Source organism: Gastrolobium bilobum, unplaced genomic scaffold (genome assembly GCF_033153095.1).
Source record: "Gastrolobium bilobum isolate Gb01-03AN ecotype WA unplaced genomic scaffold, APGP_CSIRO_Gbil_v1 utg3796, whole genome shotgun sequence".
Lineage (NCBI taxonomy): Eukaryota > Viridiplantae > Streptophyta > Magnoliopsida > Fabales > Fabaceae > Gastrolobium > Gastrolobium bilobum.
The window spans coordinates 77,890-97,769 of NW_026896017.1; the positions used below are offsets into that span (position 1 = coordinate 77,890).

At 33.8% G+C, this 19,880-nt stretch overlaps 2 protein-coding genes across 2 annotated transcripts; both read left to right on the plus strand.

Moving 5' to 3' along the window:
• The first annotated feature begins 1,612 nt into the window (after positions 1–1,612).
• LOC133297312 (polyadenylate-binding protein 7) lies at positions 1,613–5,736 on the plus strand. Its single transcript, XM_061496423.1, has 10 exons — positions 1,613–1,808; positions 2,129–2,247; positions 2,350–2,543; positions 2,670–2,929; positions 3,017–3,123; positions 3,204–3,393; positions 4,184–4,473; positions 4,763–4,900; positions 5,249–5,449; positions 5,539–5,736. Exons 1-10 carry the CDS (start codon positions 1,613–1,615, stop codon positions 5,734–5,736), a joined length of 1,893 nt encoding a protein of 630 aa, XP_061352407.1.
• A 6,095-nt stretch (positions 5,737–11,831) lies between these two features.
• Positions 11,832–18,010, plus strand: LOC133297310 (splicing factor Cactin-like). Its single transcript, XM_061496422.1, has 13 exons — positions 11,832–12,100; positions 12,193–12,284; positions 12,472–12,571; positions 14,277–14,348; positions 14,925–14,987; positions 15,073–15,213; positions 15,360–15,455; positions 15,721–16,005; positions 16,098–16,236; positions 16,344–16,489; positions 16,575–16,751; positions 17,123–17,389; positions 17,469–18,010. The coding sequence occupies exons 1-13, from the start codon at positions 11,849–11,851 to the stop codon at positions 17,586–17,588; spliced, it is 1,950 nt and encodes a 649-aa protein (XP_061352406.1). The 5' UTR covers positions 11,832–11,848; the 3' UTR covers positions 17,589–18,010.
• The last annotated feature ends 1,870 nt before the right edge of the window (positions 18,011–19,880 follow it).

A 19,880-nucleotide genomic window follows, 5' to 3' on the forward strand; every position in this document is an offset into this window, starting at 1 on the left:
TTCACAAATGGACAAATATAACCTGCTCAATTTGTTGCAAATGGACATAAAAATAAACTTTTAATGTTCGTTTAATAGTATTAAGCAAAAGGAAACAGTATTTTTTCTTTTACAAATCATAGATATGTAATAAAAAAAATTACAAGAAGATAGGTGATTGTGAAGTAAAATCACAAGAGTATTAGTGAACTTTTTTCTAAAAAGAAACATGAATAAAATATATTAAACAGATAATGGTGCAGCTAAAGAGATTTTGTTAGTGTATAAAAAAAAAGAGATTTTGTTAATTGCGACCAAGAAAATTGTATTTGTTAATTGTTATGCAACATGCATTCTAAATTTTGTTTTTGCTGAAAATTTGTGTGGCGGGATAGTATTTTATTTGGCAAACGATGCATCCGCTGATAAAGAAAAAAGGAGTGAATGGGAATGGGGGAGGTGTCCGTGTGAGTCGCCTCAGCTTCAAAGCTGGGTGTAATGTAACTTGCGTCACTATGACTCTGTTTGAGTGTGTGAGAGAGAGAAATTAAATGCATTACTTTTGCGTTTCCACTACGAAGTGCACGTTTGAACCATTCCTCCTCCTCATTCCTCATTACTCAACGCTCGTGTGCCCGTTTCTTTCTCGCACATTAATTAATTAATGTGCTTCTTATACCCCCACGCGCTATTCTCACACCATTCTGAATCCAGGACAGACAATAATAATAATAATAAGAATTTGATATTTGTCATTTTTTAGTAGAAATTTATTTTTATTATTTTAAATAACATAAGTTATATCATTTTAAATAACATAAGATATATAATTTTAATAATAATAATAATAATAAAATACCAAATTACCAACATTGGTGCCAGCCACCTACAAAGCACGGACTCGGTAAATTTTTTGAATAATGCGTGTCGGACATGTGTCCGACACGGACACGCTTCGATACGAAAAATTATTTAAATCAATTTTTTTTGCTATGAATTTTGATATGAAAAATTAACAAGTACTAAAAATTATTTTTTTTATATTTATGTTATAAAATTTGAATATTTGATTGGTTATATGACTTATTATGAACTGTTATACGTATTAAATATAAATTATATTATATATATTAAAAATATTATTTAATATCAAAATGTGTCCTAACATATTAAAATATACCATTTTTTAAAATTAACATGTCGACGTGTTGTGTCGTATCCCGCGTGAGTGTGCATACATTGTAACCAAGCCACAGCCATTTGACAAATTGTTGATGAGGCGCGAATTTCAGTTATATCATAACAAATTACCAATATTTGCAGAACTAATGAGTGGGAGAGACGCTATCACATGGCGCGTGGGGATGATCCATGGTTTATAGTACTGAACGGCCATGCATGCCGAATACGCTCACTAATATTTCTCTCTCTCTCTCTTTCTCTGTGGTTGGCTCATTTCATATCATTTGATATCACACACTTTCTTCGTTCTCTGTCTCTTTCTCACTGACCTCACCCAAATTTTCCTTCTCTTTCATTTTTTTCTCTCAATCAAGAAACAAGAATCCCCGGCGGTCACACCTTTTCTTTCTTTCTCTACTCCAACTAGAAGCACCTGTGATCACATTGTTCAATGGCGGTTTCTACGACGGTCGCCGCCGCTTCGGCGTCTCTTTACGTCGGCGACCTCCACCCCGACGTCACCGAAGGCCAGCTGAAGGACGCGTTCTCCGATTGCATTGGCCGTGATTCCGTTCGCCTTTGCAAGGACACGGCAACCGGCAGGTCCCTCTGTTATGGCTATGTCAACTTCGTTTCTCATCAAGACGGTGAATCTTTACCTTTCTTGCTTTTCTTTTCTTATCGTTCTTTCTGTTTCTTTAGGTTTGTTCTTTCTGTTTCTTTAGGTTTTAATTGTTTCATATCTTACAATGTAAAATGATGAAGCTTAGTATGCTCGATCTTAATTGTTGTTTTGTTCGATTTCCAAGAAGATAAGTTGTAATAAATCTAATGATATGATGAAAATTGAAGAAAGAGAGAGGGAGAGAAATGTATTGATCGAGATCTGAGTATGTTTACTTTGATAATGTTGTCTGGTTCCACTTACCATAATTTTGTTTTGTTCTCTCTGGTTTTGATCGAGTAGCGATTCGTGCAATCGAGTTGAAGAATAATTCTATGCTGAATGGAAAAGCGATGAGGGTCATGTGGTCGCGTCGTGATCCTGATGCAAGGAAAAGTAACATAGGGAACGTGTTTGTCAAGGTATCTACGGCTTTGATTTGGAATAGTTAAACCATTTTTTAGTTCATTATTATTATTATTATTTCTGAAGGTTCTTATGGAGAGTTTCTGGTGTCGTGGCAGAACTTAGCTGAATCAATACACAATGCGGCACTACAAGATTTATTTAAAAAATATGGGAATATTGTGTCCAGCAAAGTTGTCATCTCTGAGGATGGGAAGAGCAAAGGATATGGCTTTGTTCAATTTGAATCAGAGGAATCTGCAAATACTGCCATCGAGAAGCTGAATGGCTCTACTATTGGTGATAAGCAGATGTATGCTGCTTCTTAGTAAATTTGCTAAAAAATTTCATCGTCCATATATGTTTATGCTGTATTCAATTTCTGTACACCTATTATTTACCGAGATTGATTTTAATCTGATTATAATTCTTGTCACAGATATGTTGGCAAGTTTGTCAAAAAGTGTGACCGCATATTGCCTGGCCCTGATGCCAGATATACAAACTTGTACGTGAAGAATTTGGACCCAGATATTACAGAAGCACTTCTGCAGGAAAAGTTTTCCCCTTTTGGCAAAATTGTTAGCTTGGCTATTGCAAAGGACAACAACGGGATGTCAAAGGGTTTTGGCTTCGTGAACTATGACAACCCAGATGATGCTAAAAGGGCGATGGAAGCAACAAGTGGATCACAATTTGGTAGTTTATCTATCCTTTTACTGTGTAGGTTTGAAATTTCTTGATGTTCATCCTGTATATTATCTGGTTTTGATTTGTCATAAACAGGTTCAAAGATTCTGTATGTAGCCAGGGCACAAAAGAAGGCTGAGCGTGAGCAGATCTTGCACCATCAATTTGAGGAGAAACGTAAGGAACAAATCTTGAAATATAAGGTAATTTCTTTACCATTCTGCTGCATTTAACTTGCCATTTTCTTTTTGTTTGTCATAGAATGTCATCATTTAACTTTCAGGGATCAAACGTTTATGTGAAGAACATTGATGACAATGTTAGTGATGAAGAAATGCGAGATCATTTTAGTGCATGTGGCACAATTACTTCTGCAAAAATTATGCGAGATGACAAAGGGATAAGCAAAGGGTTTGGTTTTGTCTGCTTCTCCACTCCTGAGGAGGCCAATAAAGCTGTGAACACTTTTCATGGTATGTGACTTAAGTTTTTGATACTTGATAGGACTTTGATGTGTTCGTACATACTTCAGTGTTTAGGTTGGCTTCCTAGCAGTAATATGAAATAGGAATACAAATGCTTGCTAGAAGTTCCAATAAAGAATGTAACATTTGCATGGTTTACTTATTGGATTACAATTTGAGAGATTAGATATATTTTACATGATATTTTCCCATTTTTCATCATGTATCTTATCCATCAAACTCTCTTTATGTGTTATGCACATGTCTTTATTTTTATATCATGGTGTTAAAAAGGTCTAAGGTCAATATTGACGAAAATAAAACTTTGGTAATTTTTTCCTCTTCTTATTCTTCATCTTATTCCATGGGGTTTGATCATCACAAACAAAAGACTAGTAGAGGGGCTGCTCTAAGTGTCCTTTATCATTGCAAGGGTTCCTTTCCATAGTTTAATGAGTTTTTATTTTATTATTCTTTCAAAGAAATTTAAGAGAATGTTACTAGTAGCCATTGGGTTTATGATAATGACACAATCGATTCTGCATGTTCATGCAAATAAAGGATATCCATACATATGAAACAATATTTTGTCATATATATAGCTTTTTGTATATTGGTTTCTGTCTAATGTTCTACTTCTAATCTTTACAATTTGCATATTGCCTCTTTAAAGCTTTTCTTAGTGAAGATTTTATAAAAATTTATGTAAATGACATTTACATTTAGCAACATTTTGTCTGCAATGCCTTCATTGTTTTTGAATTTTTGATTATGTTTAAGTTGATGTCATATGCCACAGGATTCATGTTTCATCGCAAACCACTATATGTTGCTCTTGCTCAGAGGAAAGAGGATAGGCAAGCACAGTTGCAGCTCCAGTACGCACAGCAAATAGCAGGACTATCTGGACCTTCAACTACCATTATCCCTGGTGGATATCCTCCTTACTACTATGCAGCTACTGGTGTTGTTTCACATGGGCCTCCTCGTGCTGGGCTGATGTATCAACCTCTGGCAATGAGGACGGGATGGAGGGCTAATGGCTTTGCACCTCCTGCTAGACCATTTCAACAATCACCAGCTCCTGTTGTGAGTAACAACTTTGTTTAGGAACCGAAGAAATGCCTGTGTTTCATTAACTTTTTCCATATTTTTTTATAAGGACTTTTGGGAAAATTATAAAAAGGGAACGACCTGAAAAGTTTTTACCATGAAGGAACTAAATAGCCACATTTTATTTGGGAAAACTAGTCCTGTTTTCAATTGTAATTCTAATGAACGAAAGGTTGCTGCTCTTTATAACCGAAAGGTGATGGGTTCATTTCTGGGAGCCTTGATTTTCCCTTTTTTATTTATAGATAATGTCTTTCATTCACAGGTTTCTAACAATACAAGGCAGCATAGGCAAAACCGGGGCAGGATGAATGGGCATACAATTTCTCAGGGAAATAATCATTCTGGTACCCAGCAGAATTCTCAGTCAGTGATCTCGTCAAGAGAGTCAAATACTCAGCAGGTTTGCTTTGTTTTTTTTTTTTTTAGCTTCCCTCATTTAGAGAACATGATTCCTAGTATGTCACATTTCTATTCGGAGTAATAAATGCTTATGCAGTGCACATTCGCTGCACTACTATCCGGTCTTATGGTGGTGCCAGTGCCACTTGTTTCATTGGACAACACTTTTGAAATGCTCTTAAAATATTCAGAAACAGAACTTGAAATCAGGACTAGTAAAATTTTTTTTTTGCTGTAGTCTTCAATATAAAACAATATAAGATGGTTGGATTTTATTTCGAAGTGTTTTTAATCCCTTTCTGTATATGTATTTCCTAGCTCTGATTACTTAAGTTGCTATCCTTTGCAGCGAACAGGACAGGCTAAGTACGTACCTAGTGGACGCCTACGTGAGATGGAAAAAGGATCTGGATTCTCATCTGCTGGTTCTAACTCTGGTGGTGGATCCCAGGGATTAGAAATGCTGCATAGCATGCTTGCTTCTGCTACTCCTCAGCTTCAGAAAGATATACTCGGCGAGCATATTTACTTGATTGTAGAGAAACTCAAGGTTTAACAATGCACTATTCTCTTTTGTTTTTAGTATTCAAGGTTATGTTTTTGAATTCTTAAGTATAATTACTATGTTATCTTGAGCAGCCTAGCCTATCAAGAAAGATTACAGGGATGCTTTTGGAGATGGACAATGACGAATTGCTGGTTCTCCTGGAATCACCCGAGTCTCTTTCTGCTAAGGTGGAAGAAGCTGTGCAAGTGCTCAAGAACTCAAAGACAAAAGTTTCTGGCCAGGATGTACTTCATTCAAATTACCTTTCAGCTGGTGTAGCAGTGAGCTGAAGACTTTAAACATGAAGATGGTTCTTGATTGAAGCCTCCAAGAACGCAGAAATTTGATACATGAGTTTTGATCCATGATTACCTTGCAGTATATTTCATTGTGAAAAAGAACTTTTTACTTTCCTTAGGTGATAAGATTTGGTAGCGATGGTAAGATTCGAGACAAATTAGTTCTGCATTTTGATTACGTTGATTAACTTCTGTGAATTTGGTTCAGTATTTTTCATTTCACATTCATATGATCCAGTAATATCTTTGATTAATGCCCTCTTTGTTTCTTAGTTCTTTTTTTTTTTTTAGAATTAGAGAATAAGTTTGAAGTCAGCCTCCGTGAAATTAGGAATTTAACCCAGGCTTCAATGGAATTTTAACATGCATGGGTACTTTCTGTTATATAAAACACATGTACACAATTCTGAAACGAATAATATAAAACCACATCAGATTACATTGGTACAGTTTTTATAATTTAATCACAGTGGTAGTATCATTTATTTTTTGCACTCAGCATTCTCAGCTACCAACTACCTCTAATGTGAAATGCGTGCCCTTGGCTATGTGAAGAAAACGTTATTCTTCTTAATTCGAAACTTTTATCAAAATCATAATTTAGCAAAAAAGTTTAAGCGATGTAGATTGGGTTATTAGTTTTATCATTTAATTTAGGATTTTTAATTTTGTAATTAGGGTTTTATTGATTTGGGATCCCAACCTTTGTTAGTTGCTTAGATTTCTTAGATTGGCTACCTCAAATTGAGGATTGCTTTTTTTCTTTTCCCTTCCGATCCATATATATGAGCCTGTAGATAGTCGAATTGTGATGAAACGGAAAATACAGGATAAATATTTCCCTAGCTAACATAGAAACTATTTCAAGCATCAATGGTTGTTGAATCTTAACTAGTTATTATATTGCAAATTCCGTATCTGATTATATGGTGAATTTTGAGAAAACGATGTTGAAGTGAGATATTCAAGAAGAGTCTTGTGTTATTGTTAATATCTACCATCGGTAGATATTCTTATTTTCCACGTTTCATTCAGAATATTACAAAATTTTGATAGGAAACACATTTATCTAGACTTTGATATTTGTGTGTAAAATGGAAGGAAAATCACTACCATTTTGAACGTGATATTGTGAGTTAGACTGCTAAATGAATAAAAGGCAATGAAAAATCTGACCATAATACCCTTATCTATATATAAATGCTTGAGACTTATGCTCAAACTACCCTTATCCATATTTTTGCATATGTCTTTTCTGAAGCATTTTCTAGGTGATGGAATGCAGTTTTCAGTACTAATTTTTGCATTTGCAGTTGTTGTCTAGTGCTTTTTTTCTAAGAGAGTACCTTATGAAGAATACTTTTGCATTTGCAGTGTGTGGAGTTGGATAAAGATATAGATAAAGATTCAAATATAATAAAAAGGTTATTTTGGTATTTTCAATCTATTTTCCCATCAATATTTTATTTTTAACCAAATTTAGACTCAGTAAACTTAATCCAATTTTTCTGGTAATATTTCGGCCTACCAAACAACTTTTATTTAACTTTCCTACCAAACTCATTTTCACACTACATTCCTAGTAATTATATTTTCTTAGTAAAAAAAAAATTCTCCTGTACCAAAGACCCCCGATAGTGCCCCTCTTACAAACTTTTTTTTTGCCACATTGCGAACAATACACTTTTTTTAAATTGTCATGCGGCGAAACTCATTACGACTGTCAGTAAGTTTGGTTTGACACATGGCATGTTTTCTGAGGTCAACAAACTCATTGTCAGATATATTGATGGTCAAATCAGTTAGCCTGCATTCTGCAATATTGAAGTAAGACACATGACATGTTTAGGCAAACTCACTAGGGCTTGCATCAAATTTAGTTTGACACCTGGTACAAAATTTTGATACAGTAAAAATTAGGAAGATTATAACTTTTGACTCGAGTGTCTGATCATATATTTTTTTTTATTCCACTTAACTTTTGGAGATCAATGCACTGCAAGAAATATTTTTAGTGTTGGAAAGTGAAAATAAGAGTAAAAAATAAATAACATCATTCACATAAATAAAATGTGTCAAACAATTCACAAGTATTTTTTGGGAATTTTTTTTTGTCCAAGTCCCGTTCGGGAAACGTGTTCTCTCGAAAAGTTATATAGAATCAGAAAAAATCACCTCATTCAGGCATCCAATACCAAAGTTATGGTTTTCCAAAGTTTTTTATGATAAAATTATTAAAATTTTATGCCACGTTTCAAATTAGATCGGCTGCAAGTCCTAGTGAGTTTGCCTAAAAGTGTCATGTCTCCTGTTTTAGTGTAGTAAACTAATTGATTTGATCACCTAACTTGTTACACTTAACAACGAATTTGGTGGCCTAAAAAAAATGCCATGTGACCAAACCAAACTCGCGATCAATTGTAGCAAATTTAGCTGCATGAGAGGATTTTTTTTTAAAAATGTGCATTTAGTTCACTGTTCCGGAATCATGCAACTTCTATGCCCCTTTCACCTTTACGTGCCCTTTCATGAAGTTAGTGAGGTAAATCATTTTTCTAAAGTACCTTAATAGGCTATTCCCCACCTTATGTTCTCCCCAGGCTAGAGTTATTCCCCAACCCCCTTTTAGCACTTTCCCTAATTTTATGTCTGCTCTAAGTTTATCAATCCTAGTAACTAGTAAGACACATGTCGTTTGCTCCTAGTCAGATTGCCTTGTCTGACATAGAGTGCTTTCGTTGTCAAAGTAGAGGACATAGACAGAATCAGTGCCCACAAAGGAACCTTACCATAACTAAAGACCTGTTGGCATCTTTTGGCGGAGTTTAGAGGGAAATGAAAGAAGAATCAAATTATCATTATATTTATTCCTTTTTCTATTTCTTTTTCCAAGTGCAGGATAATCTTAAGGAGTTGCGGATTTTTTTCAACCAATTGGGGCCATCCCTTCACCACCCCCATGGGGATGGTCTATAGGGTTCATAATTACTCCTTTTACTATATGACGCTTACCTAGCCAACATTTAGATCCGGCTCTATCCAAACTTTTCTGGTTTACCTCAACATTCCCCACTTGTCCGACTGTTGCTGAGCAGTTTTTGGATATCAAACGGAAGAAAAAGAGAAGAAAAAGGGAATGAAAAAAGAAAAAAGAAATAAAGAGTATTCTCTTTCCTTATTTGGAAATTAAAACCCCCAAAGTAAGGTAACTTTAATTTTAAGAATAAGAAGGATTTTGAAATATTTTGTGAAAATTCTGAAATTATTCCTCTCATTTTTTTAACTCACAAATAAGTGAAGAGATTAATACAACTATTTCTTTTCCTTCCTAAAACTAACTCTCAAATAAGCCCTTAAAATCTGATGATGTTGAGGATGAGATGGTAGAGCCTTTAGAGTATTTATCGAATAAGGATAATGAGAGTCAAGGCACCTTAAAGAGTTTAATTACATTGAGGATGAAGTGGTAGAGCCTCTAGAATATTTATCTAAAATAAGGATTAGAGCCTGAGGTACACCCCTCAATCTTTTTTTCTTTTTTTTTTTGTAAATTCCCCTCAATCTTTTTAGGTAATTTGGGTAGATAAAACATGTCTACATGTTCAGGAGAAATATCAGGTTTCCCTTAAAATTGGTAATTATAGGGAGCATGTTTATTGTGACGTTTTGTCCATGAATGTTTCCCATGTTATGTTTGGACGCCCTTGGTTGTATAATCACAATGCTTATAATCATGAGAGAAAGAATACTTGATACATTATCAAGGCAAAAACATTATTTTACGTCTTGCCCCTTTTAGAAATCGGATTAAACCACCCTACACAAGTGAAACATCCGCAACAAGAAAATTTAAGGCGGATATAATGTTAGTTATTATTTCAACGATTAAATTGGATTTCTCTAACCTCTTATTATAGCCCAAAATCAAATATATTATAGGTGTAGGTACAACGAAACCAATGGTGCATTATACATAAGCTAACATATGTACTGAATAGGGAGAAAAAAATTTAATATTATAAATATATATTATCAGTAGTACATTATACATAATATTCGGTCCGCGACAGTCGTACCAAAAATGCTCTCCTATTATATGAATTATATAACCCAATTCGGACAATTGATTGAGGGTATTATGTTTAATGAGCTTAATTAATAAGGATATTTCATATGATAAATAGTATGATGAGGCTAGTAAACAAGTTTTGTGAGAGTTCATTTGAGCTTTGTCCATAGTTTAACCCCTTGCTAACTTGTTGATCCCCATTTCCCGTTTTTATGATTTGCATGCTGATGTTAAGAATGAGCTTGCTTTGGGTAGTGATAAATTATAAACTTACCATTAATGTGCATTGTAGAGCTCAGAGTTTTAATATGGATGATTATGTTATGGTAAGTATTTGTCATCACCTTCAACCTATGCACTTATTTGAACAGTTGCATGCAAGAGCTCTTGGGCTATTCATAATTTTTATCGGGTATATAAATGTACCATGGATGTAAATATTTGAGACGTTTTGTTTTTATATGATGGAGGTTTCTTCCGTCAAATAATATCTTGTATGTGAGAGGCAGAAATATTCCGCTCGAAGAAAGTAATTTAAATTTATTAAAAGAGGATCTTATTGAAAGAAATATTCTTAAATTGTTCTATATTATTGAATTTTATATTTAAAATTCTTAACAATAAAACTGTACTCAACATTAGTAAAAAATAACCACAATGGATCGCATGACACGGGAATAAGCACAGGTCGTAGTTTTAAATTTAATTATGTTAGTTAGTTAAGATTATATTATAAAGAATACTTTACAAATATTTTTGTTTTGGCGAATTTTATCTTTCGAAGTGTAATATGTGAAAACGAACTACTAAAAAATTTTGATTCCAAAATTGCACCAGTGATAAACAAAAATTCTGAATTCAAGATTGAACATATTACTACAAAAATATCAACTACGATTTAAATTAATATAATTTTTTAAAGAAAAGTGTTTGTCATTATAAATGACATAAAGTTATGTCATTTTAAAGAGAGAGATACATAATTTTTTATTTAAATTTTAAATTAAAAAAAATCACTCACTTTCTCTCTTTTATGATTTCTATTTTTCTGTGTCTATCTCTCTCTTAAAATGATATAATTTATGTCATTTAAAATGACAAACACCCAACCTAATTTTTTATCATATAAAATCTGTAAATACATGTTTTAAATTTTAATGTTAACAAAACGATTTAAGAAGTTATGAATTCATAGCTTTCTTTGTTTTCGTTTTTCGCAGGCTTTGATAAATGTAATGTAAAGCGTCAAGAAAGCAGAATGAAGGAAGAAACTAGAAAGTGGGGAGTGTCTAACATCGATGAGTTAAAGGACACGATAAATATTTTCACACGTTAATTTTAAAAGTTATTAGATTTTGATATGTTAAGATATATTTTGATATTAAATAATATTTTTTTAATTTATAAAATATATTATTATATTTAATATTTAATAATTTAATAAAAAATAAAGTTAAACTTATAATATTCATTAATTTTGTAAAGAAATATAAATTATCACGAATATTTAGATTAAAATTAACAAAATAGTAATCGTAATCTAACGAATCTAATAATTGAAACTTGAAACTAAAATTGTAACATAGTGCAACTTTTGAATTCTTTTTTTAAGTATCTGCAACGTATGCTAGAGTATAAAAAAGTGTCACGAGTGTTAGAAAATGTCAAATATGATACATTAGATTTTTTGAAATATAGATATATTATCATTATGTGTAATTACAAAAATATAGAATTAATAGCACTAACATAACCCCTGTAGATTTGAGATCTAAATAATTATGTAGTTGTGAAATATTATAATTATAAGATTTAATTTTCTTAAAAAATAATATTTAAATAGTTAAAAAAATATCTTAAAATAATTTAAAATATAATAAAACAGCGCCTCCTGCTTCCTAACCGTTCATTTACCAACGGCACAGATTCATTCATTTCCGTCAATCTTCTCAGAAATTGTTTTTATTTTTATTTTGTTGATTTTATTCCCAAATTGCTTTCCAATTTCAGCTCGTCATTCGCATAATAGAGAGAATGGGGAGCGAAAGTAGAAAAGGGCGAAGACGAAGAAGATCAGATGAGTCAGCATCGGAGTCACCTTCACAGTCCGATGAGTCAGACTCCGACAAACGCCGGAGAAGTAGTCAAAGCAGTAGTCGCCGGCGACGGCGGGATTCAGATAGTTCCGGTGATGACGGCGGTAGGGTTGGGAGGAAGAAAAGTTCCTCCAGGGCCATCACAGAAGAGGAAATAGCACAGTACATGGCCAAAAAGGCACAGAGAAAGGTTTCAATTCGTTTCTCTATTACTTAACTATAATTTCGTGATTTGATTTCATGTGTTGAATGATGTTCCGTCCTTCTTTATTTTATGTTCAGGCAATGAAGGTCGCTAAAAAGTTAAAGACTAATACGGTGTCAGGTTATTCCAACGATTCAAATCCATTTGGTGACTCTAATCTCAATGAGACGTAAGTTCCTCCATTCTTCTTCCTATTTCTTTTTCTTTCTCATTGTTATTCTTATTTGATGATTCTGTTAAAGTAATTTTAGATACTTTATCCTTTACCATTATAATACATAAATGTTGCAGATCAGTACTGGTCGTCCATGTGCACATATATGTAAATTATGAACCCACAATAATGTTATTTGTAGGTTTGTTTGGCGTAAGAAGATTGAGCGTGATGTTTCTCAAGGTGTACCTATTGATACCTTTTCAGTTAAAGCTGAGAAAAAAAGACAAAAAGAAAGGATGGTAGGCTATTCCTTCCAAGAAAATTATTTTTCTGTATATATTTCGTAGTATCTGGTTGTAGTGTTGCATTAAGTTTAAGAGATTCTAACTGCGATGATTATGTTGTTTTTTATTCCTTTAAACTGAGCATAATAGATGTTATGTCGTATAAGCATGGCAATAATAACACTAGGCCTCCCTACTAATGGTACTACTGGACAATATTCGTTGCTTCAACCTCAGCAACATGCCGTGTACAACTTTTGACAATTGAGAAGCTTTATATTGATAATAGCATAATGATATATTTAGTTCCTAGACCATATGTGCAAATGTTTTGATGATCTTCTTCACTTTTTTTCTCGGTGATTTGGGGATAAGAATACAAGTTAGAAAAGTAACTAGTTGGGGAAGATCGAACCTACACTATCTGGTGGTTTTTCCCGAGGATGGAATAGGTGCGGTAGTCCTCAGTGGGGTTGAACTTACACTATCTGGTGTTGAAGTGTTGCACTAATTTTAAGATATTAAAATTTTCCCTTCGTATGTCTAATAGTAGAAATGTGATATGAACCTTGGAAGAACCTCACCCCAATAGCTAGCTCATGAGGTAGGAGAGCCTAAAGTCCATATAAACCCCACATTAGTCACCCATATAACCAATGTGGGACTCAAGTCCCATACCTTGCAATTGGATCATAATAGAATGTTAGCCTCATCATATAACCTTCTATTATTTGGAATATGATTTGCATCTGTGATGTTCCCTGTAAATATCACTGGGAAGGGTTCGATGGATACATCTTTGCTTTAATTTTACATTAGAACATGGCAATAGTCATTGAATGGGAGATAATTTTACTAGAATTTTGTGTTTAATACTATATGATTCTATGCTTCCTTTTGAAAGAAATTCAATGATATTGCCTAGGGATATATCAAAATGCTATAAGCACTTGCAAGGATAGGATTTATAGAGTTGATCTGATTTTGACTGCTAACCAATGTTTTTCAATATTTAGATCTTGATGTTGTGTTCTACTCAAGGTAAAATCCATTTCAATATGTGGCCAGCAGCCAGTCTAAACATTTCCTTTGAATAACTGAGGGATCTTAGGTCTTCTCAAATGTATATAATTTTCATTTGCTTCCTCCATTTCTTACCACCCAGGCTTACTATCGTACTTGCCTCTGCTTAGTCCTGTGTACATAATGTACAGTCTTCTTAGATATTATTATTATTATTTTTTTTGGTACACAACTTAGATATTATTTTCATTGCTCCTTTAGTCTTAGCACTTTCTGAAAATGCTGATTTCAGTTATTAAGAATTGCATTTTCTTCCATAAATTAAAAAAATATATCTGTCGTCATCCTTTTTAAAAATGCTTGTAGATTGTATTGGATGAAATCCAACATACATTATTCATTTAAGTTATTGTGATGTCTTTGTTTTTACCTAGAGAGCTTATTCCTGGTGTTAATTTATCCATTGTGGATGGTTGAGAATCTTGTTTGGTTGAGTTGTGTTAAACTGTAATTGGGAGTGGATTAGATTAGTTCAGCAATTCATAGTGCTTATTTAGGAAAACTTGTGATTGAGGTAAGACTTTGAATGCTCGTTCTTTGTTTTACAAATTTGGTTGGTCCTGTAATTTGTTAATGATGCCCGAACAACTAAACTTTCTTACTGCTTACCATTACAATATTTTCAATTATAATACAGGCGGAAATTGAAAAAGTGAAAAAGAGAAGAGAGGAAAGGGCACTTGAGAAAGCACAACATGAGGAAGAAATGGTAAGCCCTTTCTTATAATTTGTCATTAGTTAATATTTACTGTGAGAATTGTAGTTATGCTATGCTCTGTTGACTCTTAGTAGTTTTGGCTTCTTCTTGTTGTACTCCGTTCTATACTTGACATATAGTATTAGTATAAATAGGATTATTAGATCAGTATCCTGTTTCCCAATTATTTAGTCTTTTATATATATTCTCTCTTGTCTGCTTTCCTTTGAATTCCTAAATTTCAACAGTTATCATTTTAATTCTGTTGGAAGAAATTTTTTTATCTTGCCACTGTAATGTTTTGTGGTTCTATTCTATTACATACCAATTATGCCCCTTGTCTTTTGTTTTTTGGGGTGGGGTTTTTTTTTTGTTGTTTTTTTTTTTTTTGGGGGGGGGGGGGGGGACAAGGTTACATATCAGGCCTTTCCTTTAAGAAAGGTCCTAAAATTTAACTTCACTCAGGATTTTGTGGCCCAAATGTGGTGGAGATACTTAAAAGTCAAGCCATGGCTTGACATGAGTGTTATATTTTTTGTGGCATAAACTATGTTATCTTTTTGGGATGTAACACATTCTTTCTCCCAGGCGTTGTTAGCCAGAGAACGTGCTCGAGCTGAGTTCCAGGACTGGGAAAAAAAAGAAGAGGAGGTACTGTGCCTTGCGTTCCTTTTTGTTTGTTGTTATTTAATATATAACATCGTTAGTTTGGTGACTTAGACAATTTAATGTGCAGTTTCATTTTGATCAAAGCAAAGTTAGGTCAGAGATTAGATTGCGTGAAGGGCGTGCCAGGCCAATCGATGTCCTGACCAAGCACCTCGATGGCTCCGATGATTTGGATATAGAAATAAATGAACCATACATGGTCTTCAAGGTTAATGCTTAGCTTCTTCTTTTTTTCCGTTTCGTTTTCTCCCATTCCTTTAATTGTTGTAATGTCACATAGTATGTTTAAAGATATCCAGCTTTAAATGTTAATTTTATTGGAGAAGTTAGATAATGATTTGATATATGGTGCAGGGTTTGACTGTGAAAGAAATGAACGATCTTCGCGATGACATCAAAATGCATCTGGACCTTGACAGGGCAACACCAACCCACGTAGAATATTGGGAGGTATCACCCTATTTCCAGTTTTTGTTTTTTGCTTTATAGTCTTGCACGGCATACTTAATTAATAGTTTTTACCTTATCTATTTAATGGCACAACACATTCAAGATAATTTCAACTTGAAATTTGAGGTGAACACTGAACAGGAGTCCAAGTGAACTAGTTGACTTCCGTAATCTTTTCCTTTTCCTATTTTAGTTAACCCATATGGCCATTATGGTTGGCATCTTGTTCAAAGTTAAAGACTTATTATTCAATGTCTTCATGCAGGCACTCCTGGTGGTGTGTGATTGGGAGCTAGGTGAAGCTCGAAAAAAGGATGCACTTGATCGAGCTAGGGTGCGTGGAGAAGAACCTCCTGCTGAGCTGCTTGCAGAAGAAAGGGGTTTGCATTCCAGTGTTGAGCCGGATGTGAAGAGGCTGTTGCAGGGGAAGACACATGCAGAATTGGAGGCTTTACGGATTCACATTGAGTCAGAGATGCGTACTGGCACAGCAAAGGTGGTTGAGTACTGGGAGGCCATTTTAAAACATCTCCACATATATAAGGCCAAGGTATTCTCCATCACATTATTTTCCTATGTTTCTGCTACATGTCTTTAAACAATGGATTGTTTCAGTGCATTATTAAATTGCTGCAAATACAGGCTTGTTTAAAGGAAATTCATGCTAAAATGTTACGAAAGCATTTACAACGCCTTGAGCAACCATTGGAGGATGAAGATAAATTGGAGAATGCTCATGTTATGATACCTGAGGAGGAAGATACTGAGGATGATGATAAAGGTATAAGCCTTTTGTTGTTGTTTAGTTGTTCATGAAACAATTTTTATTGGCTCCATCCATCTCAAATTTCATGTTGAAATTTTCTTGATATTTCTGTTTCTTGGTAGTCCGATCTGCAGATGAATCATTTTCACCAGAGCCCATTAGAGAGGATGAAGAAGCTGAAAATGAGGCTGGATCATTTTCGCCAGAACTGTTGCATGGTGATGACAATGAGGAAGCTATTGACCCTGAAGAGGACAGGGCTATACTGGTAATCTTTCTTAGCATGACTTTTAATGGTGACCTCATACTTAAGTTATGAGTATTATAACTTGCCCATGCTGGTACCTTTCTAGGAGCGGAAACGTATGTCTGTATTAGAAGAGCAGCAAAGACGAATTCAGGAAGCAATGGCTTCAAAGCCAGCTCCATCAGAAGATAATTTTGAGATGAAAGCCATAAAAGCTATGGGAGCTATGGAAGATGGAGATGCAGTGTTTGGATCCGGTGCTGAAGTGAACCTAGATTCACAGGTATCTTGTCTTGGCCATATACATTATTTTTCACCCTTTGTGAAATGGCATCTGCATGTCACTCCATGATTCTTAGAATTTTGAAATTTTCATGGTCAGAAAAATATGTAGTTAATTAGGAATACAATGTTCTAGATTTTTGGAAGTAATATTATAAGTGATGGATGGTTATTATGGAAGAGACTCTTGTGCCAGCTGTATAAATATTCTTATCATATGCTTTGGTCACTTCTCTCCATAGAAAAAGTTGGCATTAGAGGGAGTAAGTAGACTTTCTTGGAATATTTTGGTATTTTAAGGATAAATAAAAGTTTGTTATCCATCTTCTCATTGTTTAAAGTTACTGACGTAACTGATAAATGTTTGAGCAGGTGTATTGGTGGCATGACAAATACAGGCCTAGGAAGCCGAAGTATTTCAACCGTGTTCATACTGGATATGAGTGGAACAAATATAATCAGACTCACTATGATCATGACAACCCACCTCCAAAGATTGTCCAAGGGTACAAATTTAATATTTTCTATCCTGATCTTGTGGACAAGATAAAAGCCCCAACTTACACCATTGAGAAGGATGGCAGCAGTGGGGAGACTTGCATTATAAGGTTCCATGCAGGGCCACCATATGAAGACATTGTAAGTCTATGTTCTTGGGGTTCTGAAGGATTTTTAATTTTCAAGTAATTTACTTATTTCCTTGTGTGTTCCATGGCAGGCTTTTCGCATTGTAAACAAAGAATGGGAGTACTCTCATAAGAAAGGTTTTAAGTGCACGTTTGAACGTGGAATTCTACATGTGTACTTCAATTTCAAACGCCACCGCTACCGCAGATAATTTCATCAGGCAATGGTTCGTTTTCTGTTGTGTTTCTCGTACTAGTTTGACGAAGGCTACGTGGCTGCCATATTTAAGAGTAGAGTTTATGCCACGGTGCTGGCACTAGAGATAGACGGTCAGGAAATTGACAGCTCGGAATGATACTATGGAGAAATTCTAAGGTACTTTGAGAGTAATACTCCCAACGGTGGAGATTTGATCTAAACCTTCTTATACTATTTTAAATTTAATCTAATGACATGTATGGTTATGTTGTTTTCGTGTAACGTTTTTAATGGATTGAGTGTAGTACTCTTACAAAACATAAGCATCTCGAAACCAAGGGTCTCTCCAGAGGGTGAGAGATATTAATTACATACCTTCACCTTTTTTGATTCCACATACTAATATCTATTATCTGTGAATCCTATCTGGATTATCTTGGCTTTCTTTTAGATTATTGGAGAGTATAACATTATCGAACTGTTTCTTTAGCAGAAGTTGATTAGTGTGCTTCTGATATGATGTATGAAATCTCAAAAGTTGAAAGAATTAGTGGTAGCAGACACATAATTAGCGATAACAGCAATTCCATTTTGTCATTAGAATTCTTTGAATCCCGTATGGATTACCTTGCCTTACTTTTAGATTATTGGAGGGTATCACATTGTCTAACTGTTTCTTTAGCTCGAATTGATTAGTGTACTTTTGATGATGTATGAAATCTCAAAAGTTGAAAGAATTAGTGGTAGCCCACATATAATTAGCTATAACTGCAATTCCATTGTGTCGTTACCCGACAAGCTTAGGTAAAAGGAATATGAACAAACCAATGAATAAATCGCCTTACCAACCGTGAAAATCAGTAACCTTAAATCGAACGGAAAAAATGGTTCAAGATAATAAAAAATAGTTTTCACATTCATCGAAAAAACTTGTCTTTGCTTTTGTTTTTTTTCAAAAAAAAAAACTGGACTTTTCTCCTATAATATAGAAAAGTAAGCCCATGAAAGAATTATGTGTTCTATAGTTTGATTGGTGGAAATTATAACTATTGATTGATGAAAATCTTAAATTTAAAAGTGTAATACCGGTATCGATTTTGTCCTTATATATATATATATATATATATATATATTAGATGATGATTTGATTGGTCTATGTGAAAGGTTATCATGTGAGACAAAACTTTTTTTTTTAGGGTCATAATGCTATTATTTCATTGGCAATGTTATTTTTGTTCACTTTTAATTCAAAAAAGAGATTAACACAAAAAAGAAATGAAACTTGAGCTTGGTTTTGATTTAAATTCTATTATTGATGCAAATCAAATTAGGTTATTATGAAGTTATAGTTACAGACTTACAATTCATTTCCAAATATTCACATCTTTGATCACATTATTGTTATATAATAATATTGAAATTATTAATTAATCTTAAGTTATGGTTTGTGTAGTTATGTTAAATAAAATTATTGTAATCACTTTTTTGCCTTTATCTTATTGCCTGATGCTTGTTTTAAACTTACAAGTATTTAGATATTAGATATTAGAAGGATAAATTATTCTGCCTACTCTTATTTTGTTCACCTTTGCCTACTCCTTTCAATATTGTTCGATTACAATCTCATTCAACGGTCAATATTTGTGATATAAAATAAACTTATTTTTTCCCTTTTTTTCTCCTCACTTCCTCCCACACCTTTTCTCTCTCCTCCCCTTTCTCTCTTCCTCTGCGATCAAGACTGAAAATAACGAGAAAATTGAACGAAAAACACATTCAACCATCAACTAAAAATAATCCATATATGTACCAAAAAAAAATAAAAAAAAATCCATATAATTCTATTTCATCCAGATCTAATAGTCCAACACAAGTCTCCTCTCTTCCTTGGAACCATTGTAAAAAATGTAATATATCGTTCGATTAAAAAATGCAAGATTAATCGTTCGATTATTTTCTGTATTTTCTCTTCAAATATAGAAAATAATAAGTTTGAGGTTTCTTATTAAAAACACATACTCATTATCAATATATCGCTATTGATTTCAATAGCATGCTCGATTCTTATTAGCATGAAGGGACCATGAAATTCCTGAGAAGTTCTTCAAACATATTGTATCTATCGTCTCTCATCGGTTTTAACATGAGCATTATCAAGGTCCTCAATTTCCTTCCTGCTCTTTACCATACTCCATTTCTTGCTATTGAAATCTAGTTTGTCCAAGTCATCTGCAATTCCCACATAATCATACAGAATTTTCTCTACTTCATCTCCCTGATTGTATGTGTTTGAAGATATTTTGTT

Coding starts and splice junctions, on each gene's coding strand:
- LOC133297312 (XM_061496423.1), top strand. CDS start 1,613: ATGGCGGTTTCTACGACGGTCGCCGCCGCTTCGGCGTCTCTTTACGTC. Junction 2,930..3,016: donor AACAAGTGGATCACAATTTG/GTAGTTTATCTA, acceptor TGTCATAAACAG/GTTCAAAGATTCTGTATGTA. Junction 3,124..3,203: donor AACAAATCTTGAAATATAAG/GTAATTTCTTTA, acceptor TTTAACTTTCAG/GGATCAAACGTTTATGTGAA.
- LOC133297310 (XM_061496422.1), top strand. CDS start 11,849: ATGGGGAGCGAAAGTAGAAAAGGGCGAAGACGAAGAAGATCAGATGAG. Junction 14,349..14,924: donor CACAACATGAGGAAGAAATG/GTAAGCCCTTTC, acceptor TCTTTCTCCCAG/GCGTTGTTAGCCAGAGAACG. Junction 15,456..15,720: donor CCCACGTAGAATATTGGGAG/GTATCACCCTAT, acceptor GTCTTCATGCAG/GCACTCCTGGTGGTGTGTGA.